The sequence below is a fragment of the Saimiri boliviensis genome, chromosome 3 (genome assembly GCF_048565385.1).
Source record: "Saimiri boliviensis isolate mSaiBol1 chromosome 3, mSaiBol1.pri, whole genome shotgun sequence".
NCBI classification, from domain to species: Eukaryota; Metazoa; Chordata; class Mammalia; order Primates; family Cebidae; genus Saimiri; species Saimiri boliviensis.
In genome coordinates, this window is record NC_133451.1 from 628,837 (window position 1) to 646,546 (window position 17,710).

A 17,710-nucleotide genomic window follows, 5' to 3' on the forward strand; every position below is an offset into this window, starting at 1 on the left:
TGACTGGTCAGTTTTCATTTCAGGGCAAATTGTTCCTTGTATAATTGCATCTTTTCCACAGTTTCATTCAAAAAACCAGGATTCCCTTCATGTAAAAGCGATTTGACGGCAAACGCCTTGTTCTAAGTGACTGCCAGAAAGTGCTCACTAATTTTAATTCTACATTATGATAAGGCGAAGTTAGCAGGAGCCAAGGGATGGAGCAATCCCATGTCTCAGACTCTCCTCAGGTGCATCTGTGGAGAAGCCACCCAGTGAGTCCATGCCTCTCACATGTGCCTCTCACAGATGCCTTTCACAGGTGTGTCTCACAGGTGCGTCTCACAGGTGTGCCTCACAGGTACACCTCACAAGTGCATCTCACAGGTGCACCTCACAGGTATGTCTCACAGGTGCATCTCTCAGGTGTGTCTAACAGGTGCTTCTCAGAGGTGCATCTCGCAGCTGTGTCTTACAGGTATATCTCAGAGGTGTGTCTCACAGGTGTTTCTTAGAGGTGCATCTCACAGGTATGTCTCACAGGTGCATCTTACAGGGGCATCTCACAGATGAGTATCACAGGTATGTCTCCCAGGTGCATCTCACAACTGCATCTCACAGGTTCACCTCACAGGTGTTTCTCACAGCTGCACCTCACAGATGTGTCTCACAGGTGTTTCTCAGAGGTGCATCTCTCAGGTGTGTCTCACAGGTGTTTCTCAAAGGTGCACCTCACAGGTGTGTCTCACAGGTGCTTCTCAGAGGGGCATCTCTCAGGTGTGTCTCACAGGTGTACCACACAGGTGTGTCTTTTTGACTGTGTCAAGTCCAACCCAATCAGGTCCCCCCAGCATCATCAGTAGGTATGTAGGGACATGAGAAGCCAAAGGGACAGAACCAATAGAGATTGTGTCATCGAGCAGTTACCCTTGGGCCCCTGCAGGTAAGGGGGCTCCCTTACCTGCAGGGGCCCAAGCTCCCACGGTCATGGGCTCAGGGTTCTCCAGTGGCTGTGGGCTCCTTGCTGCCCCTGAACCTGCTCACCTGCAAGCATGAGGGCTAGGGGCAGGACAAGCTGCAGATAAGGAATGCAGTGCTGTGTGGGGGAGCTGCTGCCGTCACAGTCCTGTTAGGGTGAGCAGGGTGTGGCCCAAACTGTGGTCTCCCTCCCAGCCAATCCTCACTCCCACTGGTGCCCCAAATCTTCAGCCCAATACCCCTTTCCTGTCCCACCCGCTCTCCACACTGAGCCCAGCCACTCCACGTTCCCCTGGGCAGGTGGCTTAACAGATCCTGAGGCCAGCGGGCACCCTCAGCCCCACCCCACGGCCCAGGAGCTCCCAGCATGGCCGCTCCAGCTCCAAGTCCCATTCAAAATTCGCTTAGCTCATTTCACACACAGGTGAGCATCTCAGCTCTGTGGGCACCAAGGCCCCTGAGGGAGGGAGGTTGGCAGGCCTCTTGCTGACAGGGGAAAGATGGGGGCGTCCAGACGGGAGTCTGAGGAACTGGGGGAGGGGAAAGAGCCTGCAGGGGAAGAAGGAGGTGGGGAGGGGCTGGGGGTGGAGGGACTTCAGGGTGGGGCAACTGAGGAGCTGAAGCCTCTCCATGCCACCACCCTCACATCCAGGTGCCATGTGAGCTCGTCCCTGGGGGTTGGGGACTGCATCTGGCAGGCTCTGGAGACTGTTCTGGGGCTGAATGCAAAGCAGGCAACCCTCGGCCCTGGCCCCAAACCCAAGCACTGCAGGGGTCCCGCAACCCCTGCCCCCACCCACATCCCCACCCTGTCCCCAGTCAGAATTCACTATTTTTAGGGAAAAGGGGAAGCCTCTGAGCAGATCCTTGAAAGGAAGCGGTTTTGTGACTGAGCGGAGGCAGGAACATCATGGCACTGGGCCTCTGTGGATGGCACAGCTGTGCACGGCACACCTGTGAGGTGCACCCAGGACAGGCAGCTGCAATGCCAGCCCAGGGCCCTCGCTGAAGCTTCCTGGGCTGCCCTGTGGCTGAGAGCGCGCTGCCCTCTGGAGGGTACCTGGCTGTCACGCACATGTGCACACCCCACAGGTGTGTGTATTCACACACGAACACACCTACATGTGTGCACACTCACTCCAGGCACAGACATGTACACACTCATGCACACACGCACACCCCCACAGGCGCATGTGCTCACACATGAACACATGCCTACACGTGCTCACACTCACACACCATGCACACATGTATGTGCACACTCATGCACGCACACACACTCGTCCACCAGCTGAGTGCTGTAGAGTCAGAACCACATGCAAATCTTGCCTCCTGGTTGAAAGTACAGTGACAAGATGACAGAGAAAATGAAAAGGCTGAGAGAACCCTCCAGCCCAGGGCCTGGCAGCTCACAGGGACCTGCAGAGCGGCAATCAGTGTTCATCTTCCGGGGCCACCTGCCCGCTAGGCCAGTGCTCACGCCAGCCCCAGCCAGGTGCTTCCCGCCACATTGCCCCTGCTGGCACTTGGGGAGCTGGCGCAGGAGCTGAGAGTCCTGTGGGAGCAGGCAGGGCTTGCTGCGACAACAGTGGAGAGGAGAGGCCGGGCTTCGCCGCCAGGCACTCCCGCCGTTCAGGTCTCCAGCCACCGACAGCCATGTGGCCTCACTGCGGCGTTGCCCTGAAGCTCATCCCAGCCAGGGCCGACAGCAGGAAAGGCTGACTAGCAATGGGTGCAGTTCTGGGACTCTGGACCCTCAGAGTGTGGGGGAAGGTGAGTGTGGTCCCACCTCCATGTCCAGGGTCCCCTCACTGGGCTCTGGGCGTCTGGGGCCTGGGTGTGCTGACCCGGACCCCCCTCCCTGCTTAGGGGTGAGCTGCGTCTCCTGGAGGCAGGGCCAGGGCCCCGCCACCTCCCCAGCACACCCAAGCCCAGGTCTGGGCTCCCAGCAGGGCCTATGGCCACCCATGGGACCAACCCAAGCCCTCAGGCAGCTCCGCCTGCAGAAAGGGTCAGGCGGCCGTGTGGGATAACCTCCTCAGGGGATTAGTTCTCAGGGCCTGGTCCCTGGAAGCCAAACGCCTGCCCCCAGCCACCTGCGAACCCTGCACCAGGCGGACCCCCACGGCTTCTCCCAGCCCTCGTTCCACGGGGTCTGGCCTCCCTGGAAGGTGGGAAGTCCCGGAGTCCAAGGAGAGGGGGTGCAGGTCCCCATTTGTGGGAGTGAGTCAGCTGCCCCGCCCCGGGTCCCTAATCTCACTAAGAAAGACTTTGCTGATGACAGGCTTTCCTGGAGTCCATGCACGGCTGTCTCCGGGGAGAGGCAGCCACCATGAGCCTCAGCGAGGAGCAGGCCCGGAGCTTCCTCGACCAGAACCCCCACTTCGCCCTCCAGTACTTTGGGAAGAAACTGAGCCCCGAGAATGCGGCTGCAGCCTGCGAGGCTGGGTGCCCGCCGGGCTGCGCCAGCCTCCGGGAGCTCTTCCAGCTGGAGGAGAGCGAGGCCCTGCTGGAGCTGGTGCAGGACATGCAGGAGAGCGTCAACATGGAGCGCGTGGTCTTCAAGGTCCTGCGGCGCCTCTGCGTGCTCCTGCAGGCCGACCGCTGCAGCCTCTTCATGTACCGCCAGCGCAATGGCGTGGCGGAGCTGGCCACCCGGCTCTTCAGCGTGCGGCCGGACAGCGTTCTGGAGGACTGCCTGGTGCCCCCAGACTCCGAGATCGTCTTCCCGCTGGACATCGGGGTCGTGGGCCATGTGGCTCAGACCAAGAAGATGGTGAACGTCAAGGACGTGGCCGAGGTGGGTCTGTGCGGCACGTCCGGGAGGTTGCTGTGGGCGGGCATCTCCTGCACCTGTCCCAGGTGTCTGAGAGTCTGTCTGGATCTTCGGGCCTCCGGGGAGGCCTCTTGTCAGGGCACAGGCCTGTTCTGTGCAGAGGAGCAAGTAGCCAGAGCCCCCACCAGGCACTACTGTGCCTGACCGCCTGCCTCTCCGCCTCAGAGCTTCTGGCTCAAGCTGACGTTGTGTGACTGCTGAGTTGCTCAGACATGAGGCTGAGTCTTGGCTGAAACAGGCTCGGGCTCAGAACTGGGTGCCCCTGATTCTGCATCCAAGCCCCATGGTGAGGGGCCATGCAGGCCGAGTAAGGACCCCTGGTTTCCAGGGAGACAGCACAGGTGGGGGCTTCAGGGCTCTCTGGGCTGGAGGGAGGGCCTGCCCTAGGATTTGGAAAGGAGACATCACAGTCAAAGGTGATTCAGATGCCCAGAGGGAGGGGGAGCTGGGGGAACCCCAAGCTCCTACAGTGGCAGAAGTGGCTTCACCCCATCAGAGCTCACACCAGCCACCAAGGGAGAGCAAACCTGGGAGCCACTGAGCATGGGGGTCCAGGGTGGGCCTGGAGAGGGAAGAGAGGCTGGGAAGCCAGGCAGGCCCACTGGGGTCACCGAAAGCAGGAGGGGCAGGGCGTGTCCACACAAAGCAGGGGCTGGGCCAGACGCTTCTCTCCCGAGGACAGAGGCGGCCCTGGTGGGACTGGAGACCCGGGGGAGTGTGAGGCCCCTGCCAGGCCTGGGTGAGGGCAGCCACCAGCAGGGACCTGGAAAGGCCCTGAGGGGCAGCCGGCAAGAGGGGTCTGAGGAAGAAGGGGGGCAGAGAAGCCCCTCCTCCCTGTCCATCCTCATCTTCCTCTCCTTTCTGTCTCCTCGACTAAGGGGCCTGCAAGGGACCCAGGCAGCCTCCGCTCTTGCTGCATGAGCCTTGGGAATTACCCACCAGGTCCCCTGCCCAGGGGCAGGCATGGTCCCTCCTTCCCAGGCAACAGGAGCAGAAGTGGAAATCCTCTTTTTTGAGGCGGAGTCTCGCTGTGTGGCCCAGGCTGGAGAGCAGTGGCGTGATCTCAGCTCAATGCAACCTCCACCTCCCGGGTTCAGACGATTCTCCTGCTTCAGCCTCCCGAGTATGCAGGATTGCAGGCACATGCCACCATGCCCAGCTAATTTTTGTGTTTTTAGTAGAGCCCTGTTGGCTAGGCTGGTCCCGAACTCCTGACCCCAGGTGATCCCCCAGCCTCGGCCTCCCAAGGTGCTGGGATTGCAGGCGTGTGAGCCAAGGCCCACAGCCGGAAGTGGCAATCCTCTTATCCTACCGGTAGTAAGCAAACAACAAGGCAGTGACCTAGATACAGTAATCCCCGGGGTTACCTTCATCTCCACTTCTCTCCTAAGAAGTGGGGCACCCACAAAGCCATCGTGCCTCTGGAGCATGAGTTACCAGGAAGCCAGAAACCTTGGCAGCTGTGGGGCCTGTGGTGGACACCAGCCGCCTCCTCCCTCCCCCGTTCCCTCCTCCCTCCTCCCCTCTCTCCTGCCACCCTCCTCGCTCCTTTCCCCACCTCTCTCCCTCCCTTGCTTCCTGCACGCAATCCCAAGGCAGCCTCTCATCGCCACCGTGTCTGTGCCTTCTCCCCACCGGGAGATCATCCCCCAGCTGCCACCACCCCTTCCCCACCTGGCTGATGTTCTCTCATCTCTGCCCTGCAGGTCGCCTTCAAACTGCTGGGCTGTCCTCGGTCTGTCCCTTGGCCTGGCTTGGCCCCCAGGGCTGTTCCAGTTCCTGCTCCCCTCCCCCATAGTGCCACGGCTGCCCTTGCCCCAGCTCTGACCTCCTCCGAGGCCTCCCACCTCCCAGTGCAGCTGGTGCCTCCCTGAGGGGCCCGGCTGGGGTCTGTCCCTCCATTCTGTGAAAACCCCTGGGACATGCTGGGTCTTAGTTATCACAGACTATGGGAACAGAGACTTGAGTCTAAATTGCCAAAAATGCAAATTTTCATTAACCACTGCCACGTGGTGAGCCACTAAGTTCACCTCTCTGTTTACAGAAGGGGAGATTGAGGCAGCGCACACTCGGTCTGGCCCATCTCGCCCTCCTTGGAGGGTGTGAGTAGCAGCAGCTGGATCAAGAGAACAGCACAGTCCTGTGGTGCAGGAGTCCCCAGACCAGGCTTGAGGGTCACACACCCACTGTGCCCGGGCAGACCTGCCACACACAGGCTGGCACACCACACCCAGGACAGCACACCCAGCACACCACGCCCAGCACACCACCCCCAGGCCAGCAGACCTGGCTGGCTCACCACACACAGGCCACCCGGAGTCTCTCCCTCCTGAGCCCTGTCTCCCTGTTTACACTGGGGAGCAATGTCTGCCTTGCATGGGAGCTGCAGTGGCTAAACCAGCCTGCTCCTGCGCACAGGTGGGCCCTGAGTCTGCAGGGCCGGAAACCACCTCCTCCCCGAGCTGAGGGTGTCAGGCCAGGCAGGGCTGCAATAGCCTTCGGGTCCCCTTGTCCCCAGGGGCCTGTCCCAGGAGCCGCCACAGCGGGAGATGCTGCCGGGGGCTCACACTCTGGGGGCTACAGAAAGCCCAGGCAGTGCCAGGCCAGGTGAGAGCAGCTCCTGGGAGGTACAGGGCTTCAGCTGCCGCCCCGAGGCCCTGTCTGCTCCCAAAACCCGGTGACTACACGTGTTGGGTGTCATGGCAGCCCCCTGGGGAAACACGCGGATCCCAGGGCCTACATGGGGTGGGGTTGGACGGTGGGCCCTGCTGGGACTCAGGGCTGAGCACAACCTTCCTGGAGCCTGGCCAGGCCTGGGCCTGGGTTGTAAACCTTAAAAACCTTGGGCTTAGGAACCAGAAGGACACCAGGCCCTTCTCCACCCCTCCCAACATGTCCGAAGCTAACGGGGCAGCCGGGTGAGAGGCCCTGCCCAGCCACGCAGTGTTCACGGCCCCCAGACAAGCATCTCCGCGGGAAGGAAGCACAAGCCAGGCGGAGCGCAGAGTGGGAGCAGCAAGGGGCGAGCGAGGGAGGAGCGAGGGGGCGAAGGAGGAGGGAGGGGGCCCGCAGGAGGGGGGCGCGCGGCTGGAGAGGGGCGCACGAGGCAGCACCGCCTCCCGGCCCCAAGCTGTGCGCAGGTGCAGGCTCGCCACCCACACCTGCCGGGAAAGCCGCGCCCCTCCCTCCCCGTCTTTGGCGCCCAGACCCGCAGGAGTTCACAGCGAGGGGGACCGGGCGAGGCGGGTCGGGAGTCAGACCCGGGCTCCGACTCTGCAGCGGTCTCTGAGCCCGACCCGGCCGAGAAGCTCCTCGCCCTGGGACCCACGCGACGCACCCCAAAGGCCCTCCCGGGGCACGGTGGCTCCCCCAACCGCTTCCCCAAAACACCCATCACGGGGCCCTGCGCTTGGACTCAGACCTGCCGGGTCACCGCGCGGCTGAGCGGAGCAGGGGCGCTGAGAACACGGGCGGTGGGCGCCGGCGGCAGAGGGAGGAGGGCGGCGGGGCGGAGGCCGGGGGCGCTTCGAGGAATCCCAGCGGGCGAAGGCCCCGGAGCGCGGCCGTGCTGAGCACACACAGCCCCGCCCACGGGCGGCAGAGCGGATGCCCGGGATTCCCGAGTCCGCCGCCCGACCTCGCCCGGGCTAGCGGCTCGTCTGACCAGGAGGCTCTGGGGAGGCAGAGACAGTGGAGAGGGAGAGACCGGCAGGCAGGGACCCCCGGCCGAGCATCACCACGAAGGACGCAGAGCTCCGTGGGCAGAGGCCAGCGGGGGCGCGTTCGAACCACCTGCAGACGCAACGGGCGGGGCAGCTGGCAGTCAGACGGCAAGGCGGAGGCGTCTCTCCCTGCTGTCGAGGGGATTTTCCGGGGTGGTAGTCTCAGGAAGTGAAGCCTGGGCTGGGGTTGGGCTGCTGGGAGAACTGTCTGGGGCACCAGGGGCAGGGGAGGGAGGGAGCCGCTGAGGCCAGAAGTTGCTGTGGCCTGGCTGGTGCCCAGCGCCCATCTGTGCGCGCCAAGGACAGGAGAGCAGGCGGCAGTAGGAGAGGGGAGGGGGGCAGTGGGAGTGTGAGGGAGAGTGGAGAGGAGTGGGAGAGGGGAGGAGAGTGGAGGAGAAGGGGGTGCCCTAGGAGAGTGGGGGGGGCAGTGGGAGAGGAGGAGAGTGGAGGAGAGTGGGGGGCCGTGGGAGAGTGGGAGAGAGTGGAGGGGAGTGGGAGAGGGGAGGAGAGAGGGGGCATCAGTGGAGGAGAGTGGGGGGCCGTGGGAGAGGGGAGGCGGCCAGTGGGAGAGAGGAGGAGAGTCAGGGAGAGCAGGGGGCAGTGGGAGAGGCACGAGACTAGGCATATTGCCCTAAGGCAGGCTGGATGCTTCCATGTGGGGCTCTTCGCCGTCTTGACGGCAGATTTAGAAAACAGCGAACACTCTCTGTGGTGTCCAGGGAAGCTGTGGAGGGCAGCATGCCAGCAGAGTTTGGTGCAGATGCTCCTGGGAAGTGGCTGGTTGGACAGCTGCTTGCAGAGGCCTCACAAGGTACAAGAACCAGGGGCAACGTCACTCAAAAGCAGCTGCTCGCAGGAGTACAGCTTCTGGCAGAACGTCTGCCACAGCCAAGCCCCAGTTCCGGCTGCCTGCACCATCTGCTGTCTAAGGGTCACATTGTGAGGATTCATGTGGCACCATCTGAGGGTCCTGTCGTGCTTTTTCCAGAATCGCTGCTATATGTCCAGGTGTCATGCTGTGGATGTGTGTGGTACCATCTGAGGGTCGTGTTGTGTGAATCCATGTGGCATCATCTGAGAGTCATCTTGTGTGGATCTGTGTGACACTGTCCAAGAGTCATGTGTCTGGATTTGTGTGGCACCATCTAACGGTCATCTTGTGTGATGCCTTCTGAGGATCACATGCAGATCCATGTCGTGCCATCTGAAGGTCTGGAGGGTCACACTGTGTGGATCTGTGTGATGCCACCTGAGAGTATGTGGGTCACATTGTGTGGCTCTGTGTGGCACCATCTGAGGGTCATGTTGTGTGGATCCGTGTGACACCATCTGAGGGTCACATTGTGTGGATCCGTGTGGCACCATCTGAGGGTCACGATGTGTAGATCCGTGTGGCGCCACCTGAGGATCACGTTGTGTGGATCCGTGTGGCGCCATCTGAGGGTCATGTTGTGTGGATCCGTGTGGTGCCATCTGAGGGTCATGTGTGGATCCGTGTAGCACCATCTGAGGGTCATGTGTGGATCTGTGTGGTGCCATCTGAGGGTCATGTTGTGTGGATCTGTGTGGCACCATCTGAGGGTCATGATGTGTGGATCCGTGTGGCACCATCTGAGGGTCATGATGTGTGGATCCGTGTGGCACCATCTGAGGGTCATGATGTGTGGATCCGTGTGGCACCATCTGATGGTCATGTTATGTGGATCCTTGTGGTGCCATCTGAGGGTCATGTTGTGTGGATCCGTGTGGCACTATATGAGGGTCATGATGTGTGGATCCGTGTGGCGCCATCTGAGGGTCATGTTGTGTGGATCCGTGTGGCGCCATCTGAGGGTCATGTTGTGTGGATCCGTGTGGCGCCATCTGAGGGTCACATTGTGCTCTTTCCAGAATCACTGATACATGTCCAGGTGTCATGCTGTGAAGATCAGTAAACAGGAAGGGACTGCAGGTGAGGGTGTCAGTGAGGCTAGCAAGAGAGGAGCTACAAGGATGGGCTCTGGGTAGAAAGGGAGGTAAATAGTAAGAGTAGATCTGAATTCAGCAGGGAGCATACATGGTGGCCATTGTAGCACTGACAGCTAGTGGGGGAGACATGTCCAAACTGCCTCAAGCACAACAGGCAGCATGACACGCAGGGAGGAGTGTGCTGTGCTCAGCTCAGGTGCCGAGATGAGCCCTCAGGGGATGCAGGTGCCTAGATGAGCACTCAGGGGATGCAGGGGCTGAGATGAGCCCTCAGAGGACATCCCTCGGTGTCAGATCCAGTACCGGGATGTTGGCACCACTGCCCAGGCTGCCACCCCTGCCAGGGCTCACTCGCCCGTCTTCCTGCTTCACCATCTTTCAAATGTTGGTTTTCCTTCAAACCAACCCACGTGGCTATGGGCAGCAGCTGCATCTCCACAAATTGGGAGAGAGGGAGCAGGCAGGGTGGGTGCTGTTTGGGAGCACACCAGAACCTGGCCAGCCCCCAGCAGGCTTCCTCTGACCTCACATCCTTGCTGCAGGGGAGGGGCTGGAGGGAAGTCTGGAGGAGTCTGCCATATGCCACTGTGGGGCCTCCATCCCTAGAAACAGCTCGAGATGTGAGGCGCATCCCAGGAGCTCGCCTTCAGCTGGAGCAGTAGTTGAGAGCCAGGCCTGTTATTTTTGCCCCGTTAACTGGTGAGGAGAAGTCCACAGAGCCGTCTTGTGCCTGCTGCAGGCCACACGGGTGGGAAGTCCAGACCTCAGCAGGGCTGACCCCCAGAGCCATCCATCAGGGTCACTGCCCCAGGGCACCCTGGCCTCCCATAAACAAAAGTCAGAACCAGGAAGTAAGAGGAGGGTCTGGGGTCACATCCAACTCTCCGAAGGACAGAATCCCAGTTGCCCGGGGTGCCTGATCTCAGTAACCCTCAGTGCATCTGGGCCAAGGCAGAGCTCAGCTGACCTGTTCCTTGCAGGGCTAGAACCTTAGACCAGAGACAGAAGGGGCTGCTGTAAATCTGGTGGCAGTGAGGGTGGGTGGGAACCCCCACCTCCCCCGCTGGGAACCAGAACCAGGCAAAGTTATCATCATGTCGGGCTCTGGACCCCAGGGAACAGACCCCTGGGAGTGTGGGCCTGGGAGGCCAGAGGGGTGGTGGGCAGACCCCAGAGTGCAAGGACTCACACCCCGACTTGCCAGCTGCACCTGCCCTGGATAGAGTGTCCCACAAACAAGCCCCAGTCAGAACTGGCTCATCCCGCATCCCACCCAACGCTGTCTCTCGGGAAAGAGTGTTGGGGTGTCCTGCAGGGGGCTGAAGGCAGGAGTACCTTCAGGAGTGGGTGAGCAGGGCAGGCTCAAGAGGTGTCCGGGAGGCCAAGGCAGGGGAGGGTGGCAGGTGCTGGATGGCAGGGGAGGTGCCCAGCAGCATGGGACCGCCTGTGAGGCCCGTCCAGGTATGCAGGACTGAGAACTGGAGGGCACCAGCATCCTCAGCACTGAGGTGTGTGGAGCCAGGCTGGAGTTGCAGGCATGGGCTTAGATCTCACCACCCAGCAGCCACGTCCCAGTGTCCAGCAGGGCCCCCGGGGCACCTCACACCTGGAGGGCAGCGGCCTCCGCAGAGCTTGGTGGCGACCGTAGTGGCGCAGTCTCCAGGCCCACAGAGTAACAGCCTCCGTAGCCTCTGTCCTCTCTTGTCGCAGTGCCCTCACTTCAGCCCATTTGCTGATGAGCTCACTGACTACGAGACCAAGAACATCCTGGCCACGCCCATCATGAACGGCAAAGACGTTGTGGCAGTGATCATGGCGGTGAACAAGCTGGACGGCCCGTGTTTCACCAGCGAAGATGAAGATGTGAGTGCCAGGGTGGGGGGACACGTGTCTGCCTCCTCTAGTGCCCGTCTGCCCTCCTGCCTGTCTGCCCATCTGCCCGCCTGCCTGCCTGTTCTGTGCTGCGCGTCTGCTGGGCTTGGCTCTGCATGCTCACCTGCACATTGTTGTGCTCCTGTATGTCCGTGCAAACGTACGTGTGTGTGTGTGTGTGTGTGTGTGTGTGTTTGAGAGAGAGAGAGACAGAGACAGAGAGACAGAGAGAGACAGAGCTCGCTGGGGTGCCCGCCTTGCACGCCTGAGCTAGTGTGTGCCAGTCCATGTCTGTGCCTGCCGGGCACAGCTTCCTGGCGTTTCCGGGCAGCCTCAGGTGGGCATGTTTCTCCTGCCCATGGTCACATGTCTGAAAACTGGAATTTTAACTCCAATTGTTGCAATTCTTGTTTCAGGTGTTCTCGAAGTACCTGAATTTTGCCACATTGAACCTGAAGATCTATCACCTGAGCTACCTCCACAACTGTGAGACGCGCCGCGGCCAGGTACCCGCATGCTGAGCACGGCTCTGCCCAAGGGGCCAGGCTCCCTTCGCCCGTCTCTCTGCCTGCACAGAGGTGGCGGTGACAGGTGGCGTTGGGCATTGCTCACCTGGGCAGGTCCCAGGGTGGGCACTGCTCCAGGGAGAGAAGGGTCCGTGGCTTCTGTGGCTGTGCTGAGCTGCAATGGCCAGATCCCGTCTGCCACTTGCCTGCAACCTGGCCAGAATGGGTGCGAGGCACCTGCAGACGGGGAAAGGGTCATCCTTCCTGGAAGCTGTCCCCAACCTCCTTGGGAGGAGTCAGCATAAGTGATAAGTGAGCAGCGGAGCAGAGGGCCTGGGGCCTTGACAGGAGGGGCTCCCGGCAGACCCGGCCCTGGCTGAGATGCTGGGGAGGGAGGACTGAGGACCTGATGGAGTCAAGTGTGCCGAGATACGTGGGAAAATGCAGGGGGGTGACCTTCAGGGCAGGTGGTCCTCCCGTCTGAGACCTGGGCTCAGGGGAGACCTGGATGGACAGTGAGTGGGCTGGGGAGGGAGGCTCTATGTTAGGTCTGGGAAACCATCCACACAGTGGCCTCGGGGCTAAGCCACAAAGAACAGGAAAGAAAACTGGCCACCTCCTCCCTTCCCCATGTCTTGTTCTGTCTGTGGCGGCTGCCTGGCCCTGACTGCCCGCTGCAAGCCTGTTGAACACCACCGGAGGCTGAGGTCTTTATCTCAGCCTCTGGAGGGAGGCTGGATGTAGGGGCCTCCTCCTGGCTCCAAGGCTGCCTCGGGGCAGTCAAGAAAGGCGGTCAGGGCCCCTCAGGCATCCAGCCATCCAGCCAGGAGGACCCGTAATAAAATCCGCCGGACTGGATGCCTCAGCCCCAATTCAGGCAGGCCTCCCACAGGCCAGCGCCATGGGAATCAGGTCCCAGGGCAACCGCATCTGTGTAATTTATCTAGAATTCTTTTGCATGAGACATTTGTCTCTTCCTCCCCATTTGCTAATTTATTCAACCATCTATTTATGTCAGTCTGGACTTGAGTATTGTATGCTTAGGTTATAATTCAATATGATTTCATTTGTTTTCTTGCTCACATGAGCCCAGCTTTGACACTGGGAGCTCTTTCACTTGGCTCCCATGCCCTTTTTTTTTTTTTTTTTTTTTCTTTCTTTCTTTTGAGACAGAGTTTCGCTCTCGTTACCCAGGCTGGAGTGCAATGGCGCGATCTCGGCTCACCGCAACCTCCGCCTCCTGGGTTCAGGCAATTCTCCTGCCTCAGCCTCCCTAGTAGCTGGGACTACAGGCGTGCGCCACCATGCCCAGCTAATTTTTGTATTTTTAGTAGAGACGGGGTTTCACCATGTTGACCAGGATGGTCTCAATCTCTTGACCTCGTGATCCACCCGCCTCGGCCTCCCAAAGTGCTGGGATTACAGGCGTGAGCCACCGCGCCCGGCCTCCCATGCCCTTTTTACATGACCCCATCACTGTGGGGTTTTGGTTTGGGTTTTTTTGTTTTTGTTTTTGTTTTTTGGAGATGGAGTCTCACTCTGTTGCCTAGACTGGAGTCCAACGGGGCGACCTTGGCTCACTACAACCTCCGCCTCCCAGGTTCAAATGACTCTCCTCCCTCAGCCTTCTGAGTAGCTGGGATTACAGGCACACACCACCACACCAGGCTAGTTTTTGTATTTTTAGTAGAGAAGGGGTTTCACCATGTTGGCCAGGCTGGTCTTGAACTCCTGACCTCAGCTGATCCACCTACCTTGGCCTCCCAAAGTGCTAGTCTCCCTCAGTGCTGGGATTACAGGTGAGAGCCACCACACCTGGCCTGGCTTGGTTTTCAAATTCTTCATTCTTAGCACTACAGGATGCCCCCGACTCATTGTGTGTTTCCTGCCCTGGTTCCGCCCTCAGCCACTTCTCCAAGGAGCCCGATTCCTTCTGCTGGAACGCAGTAATGGGAGCCATGGCCTGGGGGCCAGCTGTGCTGGTTGCAGGGGTCGCTGCTTCTGGGTCCTCTCCACTGGCAGAGCGAGGGGCAGCTGTGCCCTGCCAGTCTTCACATGTCCCTTGCACATCTCTCACGTGTGCACAGAGCTGCAAAGTTTCCTACACGTGGCCACTGAGCTCCAGCTGATGGCTCCAGCCCTGGTCCACGACAGCTCGGCTCAATCCGGCTTCTTCCTCTCGCTGATGCGTGAATTCCCACCCGAAAGCGGGATGCCTGGGAGCCAGCCTCCACCCATGCACTCAATTGTCTGAGTCCAGTGCTGGCTAACACCCAAGTCAGGATTGTTCACTGCACCCCGTGGAGAACAGTGTTGCCAGGTAGAATATGGTGTTTGCTCTGTTCCTTCCCGCCAGTGATGAGAGAGTTCCTGCTGCTTGGCACCCTCACCAGCACCTGCTGAAATTGTCGTCTGATGGGTGTGTGGCAGCATCTCATTACTGTTGTAATTTACAATCCCCTAATCACAGGTAATGTCACATGTCTTTTCATTTACGTATTTGCCATCTGTACGTCTTAATCTTTGGTGAGGTGTCTGTTCAGATCTTTGGCCCTCTTTGATTGGGTTGTTTTCTTATCATTTAAAGAGTTTTCATTTTTATTTTATTTATTTATTTATTGGAGACAGGATCTCACTCTGTCACCCAGGCTGGAGTGCAATGGCACAATCTTGGCTCACTGCGACCTCCACCTCCTAGGTTCAAGCAATTCTCTTGCCTGAGCCTCCCAAGTAGCTGGGATTACAGGTGGCCAACACCACGTCTGGATCATTTTTTGTATTTTTAGTAGAGATGGGCTTTTGTCATGTCGGCCAGGCTGCTCTAGAACTCCTGACCTCAAAAGATCTGCCCGCCTTGGCCTCCCAAAGTACTGAGATTACAGGTGCAAGCCACTGCACCCGACCAGAGTTTTAAAATATATTTTCAAGACAAGTCCTTTATCAAATATGTTTGTTTTGAGAGCTTCTTGCTGAATTAGGATCCCAGTGCCCACAGGGCTGGCAGCCTTGTCCCAGCAGGTAATGGAGCGGGCTGGGCCTGGTGTTTGCCCTGCACCTTTCACAGCTCTCCTTTCACCTGGTGGGCAGCCTAATGCCTAATTGTCCAACCCACAACAGTGCTCCTCACACCGGAAACCTGTTCATATCGGCAGGTGTCTGTGGCTGCTTCTGACCTGTGGCTGCGTCTAGCCCAGGTGGTGCGTCCTGGCCATCGCTGTGGCACAGGCAGCCCGGCACTCCATTCCCTCCAGTGTCCCAGGGAAAAGCCGGCCTGGGGTAGCTCCCAGCTCTTCAGATGGAAGCACAGATTCACCCACCACCGTGATAGGAAACACGTTCAGAGATTTTTACAAGAGGTCCTGGCAGGAAGGCATCATGATTCAGGAGGGCAGTTTTGCATTTTGGGGTTTTTTTCTTTCTTGGGACAAGGTCTCACTCTGTTGCCCAGGCTGGAGTGCAGTGGTGCAGTCATAGCTCACTGCAACCTCAAACTCCCAGACTCAAGAGATCCTCCTGCCTCAGCCTTCCAAGCAGCTGGGACTACAGGTGTGCCCACTACACTTGGCTAATTTTTTTTTAGAGACAGAGTCTTGTTGTGTTGCCCAGGACAGCAGGAGGGCAGTTCTGTGATGTTTTTCTGGGGTCCACAGTTCACAGGAGGCAGGAATGGCAAATCAGGCAGAGCAGCAAACGTGAAGGGATAGAGACCCGATCCCTCAAGTTCGTGGGTGAATGTCTGAACCACCTTTTCTTTTTTCTTTTCTTTTTTTTTTTTTTTTTTTTTTTGAGACGGAGTTTCGCTCTTGTTACCCAGGCTGGAGTGCAATGGCGCGATCTCGGCTCACTGCAACCTCCGCCTCCTGGGTTCAGGCAATTCTCCTGCCTCAGCCTCTTGAGTAGCTGGGATTACAGGCACGTGCCACCATGCCCAGCTAATTTTTTGTATTTTTAGTAGAGACGGGGTTTCACCATGTTGACCAGGTTGGTCTCGATCTCTCGACCTCGTGATCCACCCGCCTCGGCCTCCCAAAGTGCTGGGATTACAGGCTTGAGCCACCGCGCCCGGCCTTGAACCACCTTTTCTAAAGGAAAGCGGGAGAGATGGGGAGCCCAGGCTTCTGGGCAGGAGAGATACCTCTAAGGTCTTATGGCTGCCATTGGCTTGAGCCATTTAGGTGCAAAACTGGAAACTGTCCAGGGTGACTAAGCCCTGCTTCTGGAATGAGAAAGTTAAACTTGTATTCAAAAAATGATGCTTAGGCCAGGTGCTGTGGCTCACATCTGTAATCCCAGCACTTTGGGAGGCCGAGGCAGGCAGATCACCTGAGGTCAGGAGTTTGAGACCAGCATGGCCAACGTGTTGAAACTCCGTCTCTACTAAAAAATACAAAAAATAGCTGGGTGTGCTGGTGTCTATAATCCCAGCTACTGGGGAGGCTGAGGCAGAAGAATCATTCAACCCAGGAGGCAGAGGTTGCAGTGAGCTGAGATCACATCACTGCACTCCAGCCTGGGCAACAGAGTGACTCCATCTCAAAAAAATAATAATAATGAAAGAAAAGTGATTCTGAGACCAGGAACAGTGGCTCACTGCTATAGGCCCAGCACTTTGGAAGCTGAAGTGGGAGGGTCACTTGAGGCCAGGAATTTGAGACCAGTCTAGGCAATATAGCGAGACCCCATCACTAAAAAAACAAGAAGAGTGATTTGCAAATATTTTTTAAGAGGAAGTGACTTGTCTTTTAATTCACTTAACACTGTATTTTGCAAAATAGTTTTAGATTTTATTATACTAAAGTCCAATTGGCTGGGTGTGATAGCTCATGCTTGTAATCCCAGCACTTTAGGAGGCCAAGGTGGGCCAATCACCTGAGGTCAGGAGTTTGAGACTAGCCTGGCCAAGATGGTGAAACCCCATCTCTACTAAAAAGAAAATACAAAAATTAGCCAGGTGTGGTTGCAGGCACCTGTAATCCCAATTACTTAGGAGGCTGAGGCAGGAGAATTGCTTGAACCTGGGAGATGGAGGTTGCAGTGAGCCGAGATCACACCATTGCACTCCAGCCTGGATAACAGAGTGAGACTTTGTCTTGAAAAAAAAAAAAAAGAGTCCAACTTACCATTTTTTCCTTCACAGATTGTACTTTATGTTGTATCTAAAAACTCATCACTAAACCCAAGGTGACCTTGATTTTCTCTCATTGTCTGCTAGAAGTCCTATAGATTTGTATTTAAATTAGATGTGTGCTTCATGTTGTGAACGGTATAAGTTGCATCTAGATTAATTTTTTTTTTTTTTTGGCTGTGGAAGTCCAGTTGATCCAGCACCATTTGTTGAAAAGGCTACCTTCTCTCTATTGTGTTGCTTTTGCTCTTTTGTCAAAGATTAACTGGCTCTATTGGTCTGAATCTATTCCTGGGCTCTCTATTCTGTACCACTGATGTACGCATTCTTTCTTCCACAATACCAGACTTGATCACTGTAGGTTTAGAGTAAGTCTTGAAATTGGGAATGTCAGCTCTCTAATTGTCTTTCTCTTGCAGTATTGTGCTAGCTATCCTGGGTTTGTTGCCTTTCCACATAAACTTTAGAGGCAGTTTGTCAATATCCACAAAATAGCTTACTGGTATTGTAATTGAGACTGTATTGAATCTGTAGATCAACTGGCCTCAGTGGCTCACACCTGTAATCCCACCACTTAGGGAGGCAGAGGTGGGTAGATCATCTGAGGTCAGGTGTTCAAGACGAGCCTGGCCAACATGGTGAAATGTCATCTCTACCAAAAATACAAAAAAAAATTCGCCTGTCGTGGTAGCGCAAGCCAGTAGTCCCAGCTACTCAGGAGGCT

At 57.7% G+C, this 17,710-nt stretch overlaps 1 protein-coding gene across 1 annotated transcript in view; it reads left to right on the top strand.

Moving 5' to 3' along the window:
* The first annotated feature begins 1,569 nt into the window (after positions 1-1,569).
* Positions 1,570-17,710, top strand: part of PDE6B (phosphodiesterase 6B) — a 51,395-nt gene continuing 35,254 nt past the window's right edge. The window contains exons 1-4 of the mRNA XM_003934610.4: positions 1,570-2,730; positions 3,242-3,757; positions 11,194-11,346; positions 11,772-11,861. Of these exons, the coding sequence (XP_003934659.3) occupies positions 2,686-2,730; positions 3,242-3,757; positions 11,194-11,346; positions 11,772-11,861 (804 nt within the window). The 5' untranslated portion in view covers positions 1,570-2,685. The remainder of the gene's footprint in view (positions 2,731-3,241; positions 3,758-11,193; positions 11,347-11,771; positions 11,862-17,710) is intronic.